Source organism: Nycticebus coucang, chromosome 2, assembly GCF_027406575.1.
Source record: "Nycticebus coucang isolate mNycCou1 chromosome 2, mNycCou1.pri, whole genome shotgun sequence".
NCBI lineage: Eukaryota > Metazoa > Chordata > Mammalia > Primates > Lorisidae > Nycticebus > Nycticebus coucang.
In genome coordinates, this window is record NC_069781.1 from 78,572,764 (window position 1) to 78,593,582 (window position 20,819).

General features: G+C 41.9%; 1 protein-coding gene, 1 long non-coding RNA gene and 1 pseudogene across 4 annotated transcripts in view; 1 reads left to right on the forward strand and 2 right to left on the reverse strand.

Annotated features, from left to right (window-relative positions):
* LOC128573900 (uncharacterized) overlaps nucleotides 1-15,898 on the forward strand; it is a 48,249-nt gene extending 32,351 nt beyond the window's left edge. Inside the window, exon 3 of the long non-coding RNA XR_008376569.1 lies at nucleotides 15,813-15,898. This is a non-coding gene — a long non-coding RNA (uncharacterized LOC128573900). The remainder of the gene's footprint in view (nucleotides 1-15,812) is intronic.
* Nucleotides 1-20,819, reverse strand: part of DOCK8 (dedicator of cytokinesis 8) — a 225,013-nt gene that overhangs the window by 24,620 nt on the left and 179,574 nt on the right. For all 3 annotated transcript variants that reach the window (XM_053574373.1, XM_053574381.1, XM_053574391.1), the window contains 10 exons: nucleotides 18,332-18,428; nucleotides 16,833-16,967; nucleotides 15,839-15,991; nucleotides 14,058-14,216; nucleotides 11,787-11,887; nucleotides 10,515-10,707; nucleotides 5,025-5,168; nucleotides 3,668-3,799; nucleotides 2,992-3,126; nucleotides 1,575-1,664 (listed from right to left, as the gene is read on the reverse strand). In XM_053574373.1, the coding sequence (XP_053430348.1) occupies nucleotides 1,575-1,664; nucleotides 2,992-3,126; nucleotides 3,668-3,799; nucleotides 5,025-5,168; nucleotides 10,515-10,707; nucleotides 11,787-11,887; nucleotides 14,058-14,216; nucleotides 15,839-15,991; nucleotides 16,833-16,967; nucleotides 18,332-18,428 (1,339 nt within the window). The remainder of the gene's footprint in view (nucleotides 1-1,574; nucleotides 1,665-2,991; nucleotides 3,127-3,667; nucleotides 3,800-5,024; nucleotides 5,169-10,514; nucleotides 10,708-11,786; nucleotides 11,888-14,057; nucleotides 14,217-15,838; nucleotides 15,992-16,832; nucleotides 16,968-18,331; nucleotides 18,429-20,819) is intronic.
* Nucleotides 12,345-12,648, reverse strand: LOC128573895 (ribosomal biogenesis factor-like; annotated as a pseudogene).

A 20,819-nucleotide genomic window follows, 5' to 3' on the forward strand; every position in this document is an offset into this window, starting at 1 on the left:
TTCAAACCTAGGCTAGGAAATGTATCTTTAGCAAGCAAGTGTTCTGAAAGATGTAGAAAAAAATAAACTCTTAAATTTGGCAATTTCTTCCTGACTTGCATCATTCTCATAATACCCTGGAAGACAGAACTGAAAGAAGAGTTTGTGTTTTCATTTTGTACGTTTTCCAGATGGCAGTTGGCCCTCCGTTCCCTGGGCCCTTAATAATACCTTGTACTTGCATTGCATTATTTCCAGCAGAGAGAGCTCATTCATGGACATATCTGTGTGTGGCATGGCTGGGCAGGCAGGTATCGCCCTGGGGAATAAAGAATATGTCTGGTCCTTGTTCTCATTTCCTGGCACAGAGCTTCAAAAAGTGGGAATTTCCTGAGTCATAGGTGTACCTTTGTTATGCTAATGAGGTGACTCTTGGCAGGCTCCTAGACAGCTTTAGGATGCCAAGAGGTCATCAAAAAGACCAATCATGCAATTAGAAGCTTGGAACTTTGGGCTAACCTCACCTCCACAGAGAGGAGAGGAGCTGGAATCATATCTGCATAAGGAAACCCCAACAAAAACTCTGGACACTGCGACTTGGTGGCACTTGCTGGTTGGTGAACACATTGACGTGCCAGGAAAGTGATGTGCCTGGATTTCGAGGGAGAGAGTACAGAAACTATGTCCCATCCCAGACCTTGCCCTCTGTATACCTTTATATAAAACTGTAATCATAAGTATAGTACTTAGGTGAGTCATTTCAATGAATTATCTAATTTTAAGATAATTCATTGAAATGACTATAGAAACTCCCGAATTTGTAGCTGGCTGGTCAGAAGTGTGGTTGGCCCAGGAGCTCCCCTGGAGCCTGATGTCTGAAGTAAGGGCAGCCTTGAGGAGGACTGAGCCTCTAACTTGTCGGGTTGGAGCTAACCACAGAAGCTACTGCAATACACCCAGTTTGGGGCAAAATGGACCATGTGCCCATGAGAAAGTGAGGAAACAGAAGACCAAGCCTTTTGTATCATTCCCTTGACAGCACAGGGATCCTACACTTGGCTAAAAGGAGTGCTTGGAGACTAAAGAAGAGCTCCACTAATTACTGTCAGAGAGTCTGCAACATTTAAACATGTTTTAAATGGAGACTTTAAAAGTTCTATAGAAAGGCATTAAAGAGCAGTGATTAGCAGTACAGGTTCAGGGACAACAGACCCTAAGTTTGAGTATTGGCTCTTCCACTTGCATGATCTTGGAAAGATGCTGGCCCTTTTTAGGCCTCAGTTTTCTCATCTGTAAAATGGGAACAACAAAACCTACTTGGAAAGACTGATGGAGGATGAAATGAAACGATGTATGTAAAGGGCCTAATTCAGTTCCAGACAGTTGGTACTTAATAAACAGTAGCTCCTATTATGATTCTGGTGTTTGAGTATGTTTTTCTTTAAGATTTGACCAATTTATAGCTGAACCCTAGACAAAAATGTTTGGCTGCATTTACATGACTTGGAAATCCCGATAGAAGAGGTCATTTTGGGTTTTCAGGATAGGAAAAAGGGATTTAGAACCTATGGCTAATGTCTGCAATTTTTTAATACCTTGTTTGGATCCAACTTGCTTTTGTCCACAGGAGTGGAGTCTTTTATCACTTCCACAAATTCTGCGCCAAAACACTGACCATAAAATCCCTAGGTAAGAAGAACTGACAGTTAGTTTAACATCATGCCACTCTTTGTCTTCTCAGAAGTGATATAAAGTTTGGAACAAGTGCAAGGTAGAATCTGCTCATTGATTATTGAGAGTCCCTCTGAGCTAATTTCTGCATTTCCTGAAACAGAAATAAAAACATAAGGAAGTTCAGCGCTGTCAACTGATAATATGCTTCCGTAAAATACATGTGCTTGCCTTCTAATTCAACCAACATCATCATATTTCCTGAGGCATCTCCTGGGGTTATCAGGCTCTTTACTTCTCATTTTTTGTACCCGGGGAACTTGGAGATTACCAGGCTTCCTACGTTGTGGCAAATTACAGTGCACAAGAAGACAAAATACATACCTCTCATTCTAAGGAGGGAACACATTAGAAAACCAGTGGTCTAGAGAACTAGTTGCTTATTCTCTTTCTCAGGTACTGAATAACTTCGGGTAACTCACTCAGCTGCTCTGGGGGATGGCTTCTTTGAGTAAAGATGAAAGTCTCTTATCTTACTTGGCACGGTGAGTTAGAGCAAAGTGTAATTAGGAAGTCTTACAGCTTTAGTAAGAGGGCATACATTGAAAACAACAGCAAGAAAGCATAGGAAGGCATCTTTGGTTAATTGTCAGAGGGTCCGCAGACCCCAGTCACTCAGCCTGAGAGGGTTTTGCTGTGGAAGCACCCTTTTTCTTTCTTCCTGAGTTTAGTTTTTGGCCCTTTCACCAGCTGTTTTCTTTTTCCTAATGTTTCTTCAGGGTGTTAATCTTTCCTCCATCCTTTTGGCCTTTCTTCCAAAGAACCTGCTATTCTTTTCTGTTACATTGTGGACCCAGTGTCCACAGCAGATTGGAGTTGGGGCTGATCAAGTAGCTCTGTATCAGAATGGAACGTGTTGTCCAGTGACACCAAAAGGATGGCCACACCATTTTCTAGGAGTGATTCAGTAATGCAGCCAGATTAAAGTGAAGGATAGCCTTCATGCTGAAAAACTGAATTTTTCACCTGTTAGAATATATTAGTTACATGGAGAGAGTGATAAGAAAGGACATGACATTGAGTCAATTTTGCATAGATTTGAAAATATATATTTTCCATATAATTCACAAACTTTGAAAAGCATATACAGGATCTTAGGGGTAAACTAGCCAAATCTTCCTTTACCTCATGATTATATTATAAATGCAAAGTGGAAAAATGTATGCAGAGATCAATGATGAATCCATGATTTATTATTTATTGACTTATTTTGGGTATTGACCCAGTCTAACTTGTTTTGGTCAAGTATACAATGTCAAGCCACAGAATCATTTTTCTTACCTCTAGTCTGTGGGAGATCTCAGGAAGCTTGGTAATTGCAGGCTCTTTGTAAACAAATTCCTGCTCATCTAAATCCCCAAATTTGGATCCATAGAAACCAACTCGGAAGTAGGTTCCAAACATTCTCTTATGATCCTGATGAACAAAATATGAAAATCTCTCTTTAGTTATATAATTCCTGAGGATCCACTGGGTTGCAAATGCAGGAGTCTTTTACTGGGTTACAAAGCATTTTATTCCTATGGTCGATGTAAACAGAAATTATTCCTTTAAGGAAGATGTAATTTTGGCTCAGCACCTGTAGCTCAGTGGCTAGGGCGCCAGCCACATACACCAGAGCTGGTGGGTTCAATTCTAGCCCGGGTTTGCCAAACAACAATGACAACCACAACCAAAAAATAGCCGGGTGTTGTGGCGGGTGTCTGTAGTCCCAGCTACTTGGGAGGTTGAGGCAAGAGAATCGCTTAAGCCCAGGAGTTGGAGGTTGCTGTGAGCCGTGACACCACAGCACTCTACCCAGGACAACATAGTGAGACTCTGTCTCTAAATAAATAAATAAATAAAATGAAGTGCTCAAGATAAATCCCTCCCCAGAGGGGAAGGAGGGCTAAGCATCTCTAGGACAGGGTCACCTTCCACCAGGTAATAGGACCTGCTAGCCAGGGTCCCCAGCTACCTTGCTAATGATGTTGTCGAAAGCCTTCTGCAGCTTGTTGTGAGTGGAGGTCAGCTTTCGGAAGTCTCGATGTGCTTCCAGGATGGGGATTACCAGCTTGTAGACCTCGTTAACTGTCTCATATAATCCTCCCTTGGAAAGAGGAGAGGAGGATAGAGAGAATTTAATCCACTGGAAACTCAAGAAGAGCAACAGGAGTTCATTGTCCAGAGAATGCACTGGAGGGTGGATTTAGTGTTGAGACACAGGATTTTACACAGCAGGAAGGGATGGCCGAGCATCTATGGGACAGGTGTTAGCAATTCAAGCTGACCTAGACCCATCACTAAGTGGTTCTGTATGCAGATTTTTTTGGGGAAAAAAAGGAGTTTGGCAGCAGAGGCTAAGAGTAATTCAGGGAAGCAGCTTTGGTGTTTTTAAATTTCATCAGAGGTCCTTCAGACAGATGCTAAATGTATGCCTCACGGGAGTTAGTGAAGATTCTAACTAACTAATTTTCTTGAATTTGAGGAAAAAGGAGAGTATATTAGCCATTTTCTGAATCCTGAAAAAGAAAGCAAGAAAAAAGAAAACATAATTAAAATACATAGACATTATGGGGAGGAAACTTGGAAATGAAAAGTAGAAAATAAAGAAGAATATGGGGATAAAACAAAACTGGATCAGATAAATACAGTGTAATACTGAATATTTACTTGGCTTAAAAATTAAAGGAGGAGGGGTGTTATTAAAAAAGAAAACCGACAAAAGACTTTCCCTCTTGCCCTGAAACTCAGTGACTTAATCTATGTATTGTTTCTCTTATTAGGAATGTTTAGACCCACATTAAGTTAATGAGGAAAGTCTTAGCGATTTCTGTTCTCACTCTTCCCTAAGCTGCTCCTGATCTGTAAAGATCTGAGGGTTACTCATTTGTCAGGAGGGAAAGACACAGTCTGTGTATTCCTTCCCTCTCCTCCAAGTGGCTCCGCCCACTTTTTTCTCTATTAAAGGGAAAAGGCAGGGAGAACATGTCTCATCATTTATTGTGTAACACTGGGCAAGCCATTCCACCTCTCTGCGGCTTCATTTCCACCCCTGTTAAGTGGAAATAATACTGTGAAATTGCTGCCCAGCCAATGGGCATGCAGTGAAAACTAGAATATTACCATGATGAAAGGCACTCTCACCTCCCTCTGGGAGCTGAAGCAATTTGCATACATCAAAGTCTTCCCCAGGCTCATCCCCTGCCCTGCATACCCTGGCATGTGTCCTGGGGAAGTAGAGCTGCCTGGGCTGTTAAGTTAGGGCATTCACAGCACCCTGAGTCCAGCCGGGGCACACGCGGCCATGCCCTGGGATGCCTGCTGGCACTGACCGTGCTGAAGAGCTCTGCAGCCTGCTCCAGGAGGCCCACCAGGCCACTCTCGGTGAAGTACCGACCGGAGCACACCCCGTCCTCGTCAGGCGACAGGGTGTCATCCGAGACCGCAGACTCCTCCAGCACGTTGGAAGAAATATTCTGAAAGAGATCACAGCATAAGTCCAGAGAATAGGGGGACCAGACTTAGACCACAAGAATCCATAATGTGGAAATGAAGAAGCCAGGCTTCAGGTCCTCACCAAGGCTGCGATTCCTCCCAGGAGAGGTTCTGGCTGCCATTCATTTGGAAAGGACCACCCTGAGCAACTGGTCTTCAAATCTTACAATTTTCTTTTCTTTTTAACCATTCGGAGGTTTTTACATAAAGGACATTAACCTCAATGTAACAACAGTTGAGTTACTTTACTGGAATAACCCTAAGGGCCATACAGCTGGGGTCTTAGTTTTTAAAAGGCAAAGGCCGATTAACAGTTAACTATGCTCCCTGTTTCATCAGCCAGTGAACCTCTGACTTTTGGGGGTGTTTTTCTGAACTGTGTTGCTGCTACTGACTTGACTTTCAGATAAGTAACCATCATGTATGACAATAGCAAGTGAGAATGTCTTCTTTATGGAAGTTTTTACAACAATGCAGTAGGTACTGTTTTCTCCCCTGAACATTTTGTTTCTACATGTTTCCCTCTATATAAATGATAGAGTGTAGAGCCTCTAGCACACAATGCAGTGACTAGGGTTAGGGTGAAAAAAATGAGAAACCCAGGGCACAAAATTGAGAGAGGTGCTCACTCAGGGTCATGGAAATGCTGATTCTATACTCTCTGACCCTGACAGTGAATGCCTCCTCACATTTTGTACCGTGTCTACTTCACTTGCCTCACCCTAGTACTGGCCCTGGTAAGTGATTCTCAGTTTCTTGACAGGTCAACCCTCATTTTCTTCTTGGCTCACAGCTATAAAAAAATGCAAATAGAACCTAGAAGAAATTGGAAACCTTCCTAGCTTGAGGACTACAAACAGGTTAGCACATATGGAATCCCTTCCTATAGCTGCACTCATGGCAGGCATAACTAATCAACTACAGCATTCTTTCACCTGGAGGTTGGACATAGTCTCAAAATTCGTATCAGCATAGCCACTACCCATGGATCAGAATTAACTTGTGAACCAAAAGTGGCCTACCTTCTGGTGTGGCTAGCCTGATCAAGTGAATCAACCTTAGCAAACGATGAGAAGACCTTTGTTATAGCCCTATCACATGCAATATTACCATGTAATTTTAGGAATATAGGAGGAGGTTTTCTCTTTTTTTTTTTTTTTTTGAGACAGAGCCTCAAGCTGTTGCCCTTGGTAGAGTGCCATGGCATCACAGCTCACAGCAACCTCAAACTTTTGGGTTTAAGCAATTCTCTTGCCTTGGCCTCCCAAGTAGCTGAGACTACAGGCACCCACCACAATGCCTGGCTATTATTTGGTTGTAGTTGTCATTGTTGTTTGGCAGGCCTAGGCTGGATTCGAACCTGCCAGCTCTGGTGTATCTGGCTGGCACCTTAGCTGCTTGAGCTACAGGTGCCAAGCCAGGAGGAGGTTTTCAAAGTCTTTTGCGGCCAGTCTTTCTTCTAAATTTGGTTTATTATAATGGTTCTGAATTGGCGATAACAGAAGGTCCAAGAGATTCAGTTGAAAGACTCTAATAACCCAGGAAACTAATATAATTAGAATTGTATATAATTTTCTTTTCCTTTTTTAGAGATAGGGATCTTGCTATGTTGCCCAAGCTGGACTTGAACCCCTGAGCTCAAGTGATTCTCCTGCCTCAGCTGGGATTTACAGGTACATACCACTGTACCCACTGCAATTTTCCACATTAGAGGAAAATATTTGATGCTATGTAGCCTCATTAGCTTTAGTCAGAGGATAAAGATTCTGGAAAAGACAGTCCTAGCTTTAGAACTAGGAAGGTAATAGCAATATCCTGAAAGGTGTCCATATTTACGTTTGTGAAATAAATATTGCACTCTGGGGCACAGAATTTCATTGATCTCAGTTCCTAGGAATTCAGTGACCTCAAAGCTTTATTCCATGGACAAATTTATTTATTTATTTTTATTGTTGGGGATTCATTGAGGGTACAATAAGCCAGGTTACACTGATTGCAATTGTTAGGTAAAGTTCCTCTTGCAATCATGTCTTCCCCCCATAAAGTGTGACACACACCAAGGCCCCACCCCCCTCCCTCTGTCCCTCTTTCTGCTTTAATTTTTTTTTTTTAATTGTTGGGGATTCATTGAGGGTACAATAAGCCAGGTTACATTGATTGCAATTGTTAGGTAAAGTCCCTCTGGCAATCCATGCACAGATTTATCTCCAGTTTAAGTCTTTTGCAAAGACTTAACTTTTATTAGGGTAGAACAAGTTCTAAAATCAAAACACAGAGCGCTTAAGAAATCAGCACTGCATATGTGTTGTTAATGCTGCCCTCTTCTACGAAGTGGAGCAACCTGACTTGCGGAGAAGGGTGTCACTCAGAACTCCAGGTGTGGTCTTGTGACTCCGGCTCAGCCAGCCAGACATTCCATTTCTCTGGCCATTATGATGGCTTCAGGGATGAGCACATAACTCAATCAGGATCTGTAAGGTGCAGTGAGACCTTTTCTGCAACTGCTAGAAATGAGATTTCTCTTTTCTCCTGGACTTGAACCTGGAGATGCAAACTTAAACTTTAATCACTGTGAGAAGCCTGTGAAGATTGAAGCTGAGACAACAGAAGGCAGTGACAGGAAGTGGTGATGACTCTGAGGTCTAATGACATTGTTTGGGCCTCCAGGTCCAGTTTGGCGGGGGCTCCTCCAGGCTCACCTCTCTCACAAAGGCTGAGAAATTCCATTTTTACCTTAGTTCAGTCTGGGTTGGGTGTTGTGTCATTTGCCAGCACACATTTCTAAACTGATCTAATAGGTCTCATTTGAGAGAAATAACAATTCACTCATAAGCATCCCCCAAATCATTTGTCTTCTCTTTTGTAACTGAGAACACCTAACTCCTCATGTCCTGGACATTCTGAAGGTTTCACACTTCAGTTTCTTGGGCCTTCCTTTTGCTCTTCTTCACCCTTTCCCTGACATCCAGGCTGGGCCAGATTATAAATGCTCATCTTCTGCATCTTTCTAACCGTATTTCTCATGATTATTATTGAATAGAGAATGGAATGATTAGTTAGTTATATGGTGTCTATCAGGCTAGAACGTCAAGTTCATAGGGATAGAGTAGGTGCTCAATACACATTTTCCTTTTCTTTGAGACAGAATCTCTCTATGTTGCCCTGGGTAGCGTGCCATGGCGTCACAGCTCACAGCAACCTCAAACTCTTATGCTTAAGCAATTCTCTTACCTCAGCCGCCCAAGTAGCTGGAACTACAGGTGCCTGCCACAACACCCAGATATTTTGTTGTTGTTTATTGTTGTTTGGCAGGCCCAGGCTGGGTTTGAACCCGCCAGCCCCAGTATATGTGGCTGGCACCCTAGCCACTCAGCTACAGGGGCCAAGCCTCAATAAATATTTTCTAAAGGAAGAAATGAATGGATTAAGGTATATTGAAAGACAGAGCTGTGAGCCCCCATGTACGGATAATATGGAGCTTTTTTCTTGGTTCCATAATAACTATTCTAAATCATCTTGGCATGTCTCATTATAAGCAAATCAACTTAATTTTAAGTAAAATTAGAACAGTAAGGCTACTGAACATAAAACTCAATGAAATGCAATTTATCATTTAAGTGATAAATATTAAATAAAACATAGTAACCGGGAAAAGGGCATAAAAGAATTGTAAGAAATAGTTTAGTAAATGAAACAAGGGAAGGTGATGATGCAATTCAACATAAAGTGACCTATCTATAGATTTCCTGGGAATTAAAAGAGGACTTCTATAACATTTATCCTTGATAATATCAAATGGCCAACATAAATTTGGTGAAAGAAGCATATATATCTAAAATATATATTTTTTAACTTTTTTGTTCACTTTAATGTGATTCAAAATCAGATATAACATTTTTATGCTTTTGGATAAAAATTTCACTACTGGATTTTATAACAAGGATTTCTGAAATGAGAATAAAATTCATTTGCCAAGAATGAAATTAAAGTAAATATTTTTGTCATTGAGGACCATGAGCAAGGAGGAGTTAATAATGGGAGGTGAAATCCAGCTTGGCAGATGAACAGCATTCTGGGAAGCCAGATGCTCCTGGCTCCATCAGCAGCAGTTTCCATAATTTATCCTCTAAGCCCGAGAAAGATACTTTGAATTGTTTTTTCTTTCTGGTTCACACAGCATCACAGAGTTGAGTTGAAGAACAGTGAGAACAAAGTCTTTCATGAAATCAGTCATGTAAATTCAAACAAGAATAATACAAACACTTGTAAATGACTCTGTAAGTCTGGCTTGAAAGGTGCTCTACTACTGTAGCGATATTGCTCATGGTTTCAGGGATTGTCGTCTCTACAGATTATGTCTCCTTTTAAAAGTACTCAACACTTCTTTTTTTTTTTTTTTTGTAGAGACAGAGTCTCACTTTATGGCCCTCAGTAGAGTGCCGTGGCCTCACACAGCTCACAGCAACCTCCAACTCCTGGGCTTAAGCGATTCTCTTGCCTCAGCCTCCCGAGTAGCTGGGACTACAGGCGCCCGCCACAACACCCAGCTATGTTTTGGTTGCAGTTCAGCCAGGGCCGGGTATGAACCCGCCACCGTCAGTATATGGGGCCGACGCCCTACCGACTGAGCCACAGGTGCCGCCCCTACTCAACACTTCTTTTTCCCCTCTAAAGACTGTGCTAAAGTACTCAGTAAGGGAGGTGCAAGTGACCACTGAGCATCCCTGCCTGAGCCAGCTTTTAGGTCTGGCAGACAATTTCCCTTTGTCAACTATGGATAATTTTTCGCTTATCCTCAGAAAGTACTGATTCAGTCTTTCCCTGGTCAATTTGATTCTTGATTTTGGTTTAGAGAATGGGCCTCTACAAAGTTGGAGAGTAGGATCAAAGAAATGAGTCATGAGGGAAATCATTTCTCCAGCGTTCAGGACGACTGAACTGTCTCAGTTTCTTCATCAGTGAAGTGGAGTAATAACACCTTCCCTGCATACCCACAGGGGTACGAGGAAGTGCAAATGTGATCACACATGTGAAAGTGTTTGAGAATGTCTCCTCAAGTGCCTGTTGACTTTAGGTGCTATTATGGTAAACAATAATTGAAAAAAAGCACAAGATGGGAAAACAATTAGAAGAGGTGATTATAATGTATTACCACAGGGTTTTGCAGGGTTTTTTGACCTTGGCACTACTGACATTGGGGTCAGAAAATTCTTTGTGGAATGTGCAATTCCCGTGCACTGTGGAATGTTTAGCAGCACCCCTGGCTTCTCCCACGCCCTAGTTATGATAACCAAACATGTCTATGGATAAGCTGAGCTGGCCCCCACCTGGAAGCTGACACTGCCCACGGGCAGGTAGTTGTGGTCCTCCAGCATGCTCAAGTACTCAGCCACGAGCGCTGCTGCGTGCACCAGGCACATGGCGGCCTCCGTGAAGCACTTCTTCTTGGTGTGTTTCTCTGCCATATTCTGGAGCCAGGTCAGCCGCAGATCAGGAGATGTCTGGTAACTCTTGGCAATTCTGAACACAGATTGAGAAATAGTTTCCAGGGTACCTGGTTAATGACACTGTTATTCTATTATGTGTGGTACTTTTTCCCCCCAAGAGCTTTCCACCTCCCCTGACCCCCCACATCTTTTGCCTATATTTTCAGAAAATGAGAGAGAAAAGAGAAAACAGTTACTGGTCCAACTGTTTCATTCCATGTGTAGGGTATGCTGGACCCCAAGAAAGAACAATCAGTAAAAAGCCTGAAGGGGATAAAAAGACCTGACAAAATGACATCTATTTTAATGGATCTCAAGCAATTTTCTTCCTTTTCTTTCCTTTCTCTCAAAATAATAAGAGAAGACACAAGTATTACTCTTCTCATGATGCTGCATCAGAACGATTTTGCTTTTGTAAGTAGTTTTCTTCTGAATAAGGCCTGGAAGGCAAAGTTTTAAACTATAGAGTGAAATATTATTTCTAGAGTAAAACTCCACATGTATGTCAGAATATAACTGGAATAAAGCCATGTAGGAAATAATTCATAGTAATTCAAGTGTGGTTGATAATTATTATAAATTCATAATGATTCATGAAGAATTGATAATTCTTTTCTATGGTAAGTAGAAGATAAGGCTACAAAACAGGCATTTCACTTTAAATTAGGGAGCTCTTCCCTAAAATTTGTTTATGAGTCAACTCACTTTGAATGTCTAATTTCTACCAATTTCTATATTCAGTTTTGGATGTCAATTCAAAACACTGTCCTTGGCTCAGCATCCACAGCTCAGGGCTGGTGGGTTTGAACATGGCGTGGGTCTGCTAAACAACAACGATAACAACTACAACAAAAAAATAGCTGGGACCTGTAGTCCCAGCTACTGGGGAGGCTGAGACTAAAGAGAATCACTTAAGCCCAAGAGTTTGAGGTTGCTGTGAGCCGTGATGCCACAGCACTCTATCCTGGGTGACATAGTGAGATCTCAATAAAAACAAAAACAACAATGACAAAAACACTATCCCCATGTTACCTGTAGCAAGAACATGATTAAGAACTCTACAGTGACAAACCATAGACCCCCAAGTGATGCCCTTTGAGTCCGAAAGCGTACCTGTACATGAGATCCATAAGCATCTCAGGATCTTCCTGAAATTCCCTCATTTTCACTGTGTCATATAAGATGCTATTCAGATTGCAGAGAAGTTCCTCCACCTGAAAAATGTGTGAGCCTTGAAATAATCGTGATTTTGTTGTCCTGGGTGACAAGTTAGGATTACATTAAAAGTGCAAGGGGAAGCCATGGAAAGTGTCCACTCGGAGAGCGTCAGAGGTGGAGGGGAGTCTAGACTCCATTCTCTGTGGCTTTGACCATCGCAAGTCCAGGATTAGCCCTGAATCCTTATGCTCTCTCCCTTTCCAATACATGTGTGTTTAAATTAGTTTGAAGTAGTTTCAGTTACTTGCAACCTGAAAAGTTCTAAACTCTGAACTGGAAATCAGGGCTGTTTATAATATAGCAAGTAGGGAGAGCTTAGGACTTCAGCTTGGGTTCCATGTCTCATAAGTATCCCAGATCCTCCCAGGGCTTTAGAGATTTTATTTTATTTATTTATTTTTGTATAAAACATTTAATTTATTGGTCTTTTTGGGGAATTAGATGCATCACCCCCTACAACAGAGCCATTAATCTTGTAGCTTCATCAGTATTAACTGGTTCACTTTCATGACGCCGCTGAGGAATCAATTCTTTCTGCACAGGTTCAAGAGAAAGGCCTTTTGAGACGTGTGCAAGTTCCTTTTGTATGTTTACAAAAGCTTTATTCACTCTGTTAACTTTTTCATCATTCATAATATTTATCTCCTTAAGGTTAGTGGTAACTGTTTAAGGCTTTGTTTTTAGCCTTAAATTTTTTTTGGCTGGCTATATGAAATACATTCCTGGACTTCTGCCCTTGTAATTTGTTCTTGGCCATTGTCAGACGTTTGATCTCCGTGTGCAACTTCCTAGAGTCCCGGTGATGTCATCTGCCGGCTTTAGAGATTTTAAAACCTCTTGCAACCACTTGTTCTTAAGTACAAAAGCCAAGATAGAAGTGGCCAGGGCCAGCAGCACAAAGAAGGATGAAGACTATGGCTTCATTTATAGACCCTGCAGGTGGCTGAGCCACAGAATGTTGTCTCTCCTCCCTTCCCCTCTACCAGTTTGCCAAGGCTCCCAACATTTCCACCACTAGATATATTTCGCTGAATCAAGGCACTGAAGGCCTGTATTAAACTGACCATATTTTGCTTGGTCTTGCTGGTGAATATCTGCATAAATAAGAGAGGTAGGATTTGATGCAGAGGAGAGAAGAAAAAGGTTCTGAGAATGAGGATGTGACATTGCTAGAGCAGGCAGGAGAGACCGTGCCAATAGGGCTATTAGACCAAGGGAATAAGGAAAAAATCATTCATTTTTACGTATTTGAGAGCCTACCATAGAGTAGGCCAGGAGCTGGAGTTTAAAGATAAATGAGGGTAGTGCCTGTGGCTCAGTGGGTAGGGCACTGGCCCCATATACCAAGGGTGACAGGTTCAAACCCAGCCCCGGCCAAACTGCAACAACAACAAAAATAGCCAGGCATTGTGGCGGGCACCTGTGGTCCCAGCTACTCGGGAGGCTGAGGCAGGAGAATCGCCTAAGCCCAGGAGTTGGAGTTTGCTGTGAGCTGTGACGCCATGGCACTCTACGGAAGGCGATAAAATAAGACTCTCTCTTAAAAAAAAAAAAAAAAAAGACAAATGAGACATGCGGGAGCTCCATGGGCATGGAATGGAGATGGAACCTGCCCTTGCAAGTTTCCTTAGGACTGAGCTTGTTTAGGAGCTGTCTCTAACCGGGCCTTTTCTTACTTTCAAGTACCCCTCAGCAGTAAAGCTGGTCCTTTGATCATCATCTTAGACACACTTTGTTCTCTCCACTGTGTCCAACATCCCTTCCCTTTTCCCTTCCCAGCTGAATCCTGCCCAAGCCTTTCAGTCTTACTCCCGGCACCGTGGGCTCTCCTGGCTACTGGGTTGTTTAGTAATCACTCCTCCCCTTCTCTAACATTACACAGCATTCAGTTTCCTCCCACGCACCTGGCTCTGAAGTATCACTTGTCTTGCATTGCAAGCCTAATTGTTTTGAGACTGAGATCTCCAAAGATCTCCAGCATCTTGAAGCTGGAGACAGTGCTGGATGTATTTTTATTTGTTTGTACTTTTCAGAGCACTGAGATATTTATTGAACAATAAATGTTTGCAGACTTTCTATCTTCACATATAAATCATGTACGTATGCATATGTAAAATAATCGGCTGATCCCAAACCACGCATGAGACAAGCTTCGTGCTTCTTTACCTGGGTGGGAAAAGGGGTTGTCTGCATGGCTGTGTCCTCTTCTGAATAGGCCAAAATGGTCCTCAAGGATCTTCTCAGGTGCTCCTCATTAAAGTCCGGCGCTTTGCCCACCAAAGATGCCAGAGACATGGTTACTTGCATCTTTACTCTTGCAAAGTTCTGCATCAGGAAAAAGAAAGAAAAAAAAAGATGGAACAAGTAAGATGTTCTCAGCTGGTAGGTAACTGAAGGCAGCGAGGCCAGACCCAAACAACCCCCCAGTTTCTTTTTCATCATTTCCTTATCTCACAATGAAATGTGACTTACACTCTGCACAAGACTCATACGGTTGTTTAAATGATTTCTTGGGATCCTGCTTGCACACAAATCTAGTTTTCATTGAGGACTGGGCTGCCTCTACACTGAGAGCTGGAAGGCTCCTTCTGAGTTGGGTCACAGGACGCTATACATCCTTTTGTGCCAAGTCTCTCTTCTTGGGACTTAAACTGCTCAGAGGAATGGGACCTCTCTGGCGAGGAATTCTGAGATTTTGAACTCCGGGTGAGAAGCAACTTTTCCTTTTTCCTTTCCTTCCAGGCCCATGGAAAAATATGGCTATCCCCAGGGCTCCTCAGGAATGTCCTAGAGGCTTTTAAATAACAACCCTTAATATATTCTAAGAACCTTGCCTTTTTTCCATGGGCCAATTTATCTTTTAATATCATTTGAGGGTTCAGCCCCCATAGCTAAGTGGTTAGGGCGCTGGCCACATACACCAAGGCAGGTGGGTTTGAACCTGGCCCGGGCTTGCTAAACAACAACAATGACAACTGCAACAAAATAATAACTGAGCATTGTGGCGGGCGCCTGTAGTCCCAGGTACTTGGGAGGCTGAGGCAGGAGAATCACTTAAGCCCAAGAGTTTGAGGTTGCTGTGAGCTGTGATGCCACAGCACTCTACTGAGAGTGACATAGTGAGATTCTTGTCTTAAAAAAGAAATCAAAAAATCATTTGAGCAAGCTTATTAACATAACCACAGATGAAAATTCCAAAAGGACGTACCAAAATCTAGACAAACTAAAGCAAAGGTTGATTATTCTAGAACAAAGTCAAACTCCAAAGGCTTCTTAGTTTGGATTAAAACTCAAGTCTCATTGATACTGATCAATTAAAGTTCTCTTTCACAGGGCATTCTCATACCAGCCAGCCACAATTTAGATATAGGACACATTCTTCTGAATTCTTAGCCCATCTGTTGTATTTTCTTCCCACTGATGATAACTTTTAACCTACATATATTCTTCCACTTCTTTTTGAGACGTACTGATAGAAACCACTGCATGTCAAAATATTCAAATTAAAATGAAAGCTGCTATCCATCTAAGTACTCAACTGTTTCTGTCTCACAGGACAGAAATAAATATGACACTACTAAATTTTTTTTTTCTGAGACAGAGTCTCACTATGTTGCCCTCTGTAGAGTGCTGTAGCTTCACAGCTCACAGCAACCTCAAACCCTTGGGCTTAAGCGATTCTCTTGCCTCAGCCTCCCAAGTAGCTGGGACTACAGGCACCCACCACAATGCCCGGCTATTTTTTAGTTGTAGTTGTCATTGTTGTTTGGCCAGCCCAGGCCACGTTTGAACCCACCACCTTCTGGTATATGTGGCCGGCACCCTAGCTGCTGAGCTACAGGCACCGAGCTGATACTACTAACTTTTCGTTATGTTTTTCTCTCAGCCACAGCTTTGCATTGACTTTCTCTACTGTTGTAGGTCACCCAGCTGGTCTGAGCTCTTACACCGGTGGCTCCGAAGCTGAACCTCATGAGGAGGTAGAGGGTGGCACAGGCCTGGCTCCGGGTGATGTCCATGCTGCTGCCGCAGTGGTGCAGCACTCGCTGACACAGGTCCGCACACTGTTCCACCTCCTCCTCGAACAGCATGTCTCCAAACTAAGAGAGACACAAGGGGCCATGAGGCGTCACGTGGCACTCGGATATTCTCTCTGCAGTGTTGAAATATGCAAATGTCTGCTTGGACAAGCCAAAAGCCCAGAAGAGCCAATGCATTGCTCCATAAAGATAATGAGCTACGTGAGTCAGAAGATGAATTTAAGCCATTGAGTCGATTTAAGATGTAATTATGAACTTTATAACCAAGGTCAGGGCTGCATTACTAACTGCAGCTTAGCCAGCTGCATTCATGGTGAAGTCACAACTGTGAAGGAATTAAACCTCAGTTTCCTGAGTTTCTCGGAAGTTATTAGTGACTAAGAAAGAGAAAATGGTCCTAAATAGGGGTGAACAGATCTTTAAAAGATCCTGCATCGAAGACACCAACTGAGATCTTCAATAAAGGAGAAAAAATAATCTGCGTAGACCAAGGATAACCTGCATTCTTCAGACTAAGAGAAATTTATTTCTAAACCTTCTGGCATCTTATGACATAACATTTTTGTAAAAGTTAATCATGGGAACAATATATAAAACTTAATCAGATGACATATTAATGAAAAAGGGTGAAATAGCAAAGTTGCTCAATTAATTTTTAGTCTCATGTCATAGACCTTCTATGAGCAGGCATTTCAAATTTCTAGGGCTAGGCCCACATTCCAAGCAGGAGAGCCACTATTTTTTTTTTTCTCTATAATGATTGCCCATGGTATCTGCACATCTGCTTTCTTCCTAGGAGGACTTAAGACCTTTACGGCCATGCCACTGTGTGGATTTTGGTTGAGCTAGTTAAGAGTTTTACTCTTAATTAAGGGTAAGAAAACACATGTCCCGTGTTTACCTTGGCGATGAGAGCACGGAGTGTTGCAAAGCAGTGAGTCAGGTAGGTGGTACTCTGATCACAGCTCAGAGAGTTCACCAGGACCCTCAGAACACCTCCCAGCAGGTTGTCTTTACAGTCCAGAGCTGAGCTGGCCTGGGGGATGGAAGAAGAGCATCACTGAATCCCTGCACTGTGCTAGTGAGCTGGGATGGTGAAGACACCAGGGACACTCTGACGTTTCATCTCATGGTGGAAGGTCGTGAGGGTTTGGTGAGCTACCACACATGCCATCCATCAACCATAGAAAACAAAGACCCATTTTCAAATGACTTTACTTCAATACTCTCAGTTGATTGGGATTTATACCTAATTCTGGTCTCCTAAATGAAGTCTTCGAGCATCTTTCCCCATTCTGAGTCACAGATTTTGGAATGTTCTTTCTTTGCATATACGGCATACTGTGTAGTTTTCTATGGGGCTCGACACACACTTGTGGGCTTCCTACCACAACAGGGACTGCTTGATGGCAGCAGCTTATTTATTAGCCCCAGCAGGACTAACGCCACCAAGGATAATAACATAAAAATTTCAGCTTGCTTTGAAAATTTCAAATACATTTTCAGGGCTTGTATTAAGTATGTAGCACTCAAAGTTGAGCTGTATAAAATATAATCAATAGGATGCCAAGCATTTAAGTTACAAAGATATCAAAGACACCACATACCTTTTGTCTTTAGGTTTCTACGATAATTACTTTTAGAAAACTTAAAAGTTGGATAATTAACATGCTATTGTGTTTCAACAATATTTTTCCTAGCTCTAAAAAGCAACACTGGATCTACTACCGGATCCAATAAAGAATTCTCAGTGGAAACATGTAAGGACTCATTTTTCAGGGTAATTAAAAACTCATTATAACCCATACTTTTTTGGAATTTTTGGAAATATTACATAGAAGGTGAAATTAGTCTGGTTCAATGTTCATAGTGACCCTCTACTTGTCTATAGCAGGGATGGTAAATTCATGGTACAAATGACTTTCCTTTACCAATCTGAGTCTAAAGCCAACATCATTTGTTGCACAGTACTTTTTTTTACCTAGCGTGGTCATAATTATACCTCTCCTAGTAGACAGTGACCATCATTCAACTGGAGCTAACCCCTCAGAAAAAAACCTAGTTACTCTTTAGTTCTAGATACTAAACCGTAAGCCCACCATCCACATCATAAACTTGGTGCATACTTAGACAGACTTGACCATGAGGGTTAGCTTGTCTAGCACCTAACCCCTTCCAAGTCAGCAGCAAGTCAAGAAACCAGAAGAATGTTCGGTATCTCTGGAATTTGTAAGGTGGTCACTATTGTAAACAGAAAGCTTCTCAACTTTATTTAAACAGAAAAAAAGAGTGCTTTGTGATCATGTTTTCTTTCACAATTTTGTATGAGGAATTCTTTGTTAAATTTCAAGTAAACATATTTAAGTTGAACAAATCAGATCAGGTATTTGTTGTCCTCACCTGGATAATGTTTTCCTGCATATCCAAGATGATTAAATTTGCTTCTGTAGCCAGATTGCCACTGATCAAGGCTTCTTGATCTAACTCTGCCTTTGTTCTAAGAAACAAAAAGAGGTCAAGTTAAAGTGCATATTAAGCCTGGCCAGGTTCTGATGAAGGCAATCTGCACCAAGGCGTAAAGAAATCTTCAGAATAGTCAACCTTGAAATAAAAACAAAGCAGCTGGCAGTGCATGAGTAATTAAGGAGTGCCGAGGCTTTCTGTGATCGGCATCTTGTTAGACAGATTGTTTATGTAAAGACTCTAGGCCATCCTCATCCACACTGTTATTAATAATGAAAACAATTATAAAAATAACAATATGGGTATAGAGGCAATTATTGCTTGCTACCATCAATTATTCTATCCTATCAGATTATTGCCTAAAGCCTCAGGGCCATGCTTGTATTTCATGCATGAAAACCTTCTCTAGATCTGAGCCAGGGGAAGCCCCTTGTAACATGCTGGAGAGAGGAGATGGGATGTGATGTAAATTTGGCAAACAGTGGTGCTGCTGGGTTAGGAAAGGGTGAGCCTTCAGCACAGGTTCTGGGAGAGTCAGTTTCTTAAATTCCCAAAAACTACCTTGGGGTTGCTTAGGCTGTGAGGTCTTTGTCCTCTTCCATTGAGAAGCAAGGGTGCATTCCTATGGGACAGGTGATCGAGCACCCTGCTGGACATTTCTGGTCATTTCTCCCTAGGGATGGAAAATTGCCTGGTGCTGCTTCTCTATTGGTTTCATTTTAAGGAATCATAACATTTTATTCATGAGAGTCTATCTATCCTCATAAAACCCTAATGAAGCTAGAGAGTGATACTTTGTATCACCATCCAAATTTAGGTGCAAAGAAAGGAAGGTATGAAGAATTTCTGTTCCCAAGATGTCTAGCGGCCAAGATGTTACGACTGGGTTGGAGCATCATGCTATCAGCTCAAATATCTCGGACCAGGACTGCCACGTAGCTGTTCTGGGGACCTTTAACCCAATAGTGGGAGCACTGCAGATGCTTACACACTAGAAGCTTCAACAGCACCTCATGTTGAAAATTACTGCTCTAAAAGAGTTAAAATAATTCAAAATAATTGAAAAGTGATCAGAAAGAAAAAGGTGAAAGACACCACTGATAGAATTACAGTACGTTTTCCAAAAAGATATATTGAACACTTATGTGTATAATTTTACTATGGTTACCATTAAAAAGAGAGAGAAAGAAAAAAGAAGAGAAGGCCATAGCCCCTGAGGCTGTGAAGAAATGAAGCATTAGCTCTGACAACAGGCAGTCCACCAGCTAGCTCAGGGCTGAGAACTAACTGAGAGGGAAGGGTAGGCCTCACATGGTAAGACCCAGTATCGTGTTACTGCTGCAAGCGGAAGTGAAACGTTAATTTACACATCGCAGGCAAAGCATGCCGTGGTAGGCTCACTGCATGCATGAGCTAAGCACCTAAGCAGTTCTGTAGCGCCTACTGCATGCATTGTTTTTTATTTTTCTCTGCCTAAACTAGAAAGTCTATAGATTGTCAGATCCAAATATCTTATAAATCAGTTCAAGGAATTTAGAGTAAGAATAAAATACCCCCCAAAAGAAGCATGACTAAAAATACCAACAACTGGGTCTTCCAAATGGCACCTCTGATAAAAATGTATTTATTGCTCTAATGTTTTAAAATAAATTGGACTCCCCAAAGTATCATAGTGAACCAAATTGATTCATTCTTGTGGTAAGAGCAAAGGTACTAACTCATATTCGTTTACAAACATTTATGACATTGCTAATCAAGTCAGCCCCATGCCCCAACCCATCCATGAGGGGTGCTTCATACACCACAAGGATATCCTGCCTAGAGTTGTCAACAATGAGTGTGTGTGTGTGTGTGTGTCTTTAACCATACAATGTTTAGCTCAGTAACCCTTGGGATCCATTAGGCTACCTGTGGCATAGGAGGCATAGGAGATGTGCTATCTATCCAACATGTTTAGTTTTAGCCCTCACAGGTCTAAATTGTTGCATCTAAAGCAATACGTATCAAAATGCATCAACATATTGTATCTATATCTATACCGTATGTTGCAATCTAACAGGATTTTTCTTTCATTTCTTTACAGTTTTTTCCCCTGATAGCAACATACATCATAATACACATTCACTGTAGGAAATACAGCCAACTATACATCAAATATAAAGAAAATATCAAATATTTATTTTCTAATACCCCCAAAACTTACAACTAATATTTTTTTTTTTTTTTTGTAGAGACAGAGTCTCACTGTACCGCCCTCGGGTAGAGTGCCGTGGCGTCACACTGCTCACAGCAACCTCTAACTCTTGGGCTTACGCGATTCTCTTGCCTCAGCCTCCCGAGCAGCTGGGACTACAGGCGCCCGCCACAACCCCGGCTATTTTTTTGTTGCAGTTTGGCCGGGGCTGGGTTTGAACCCACCACCCTC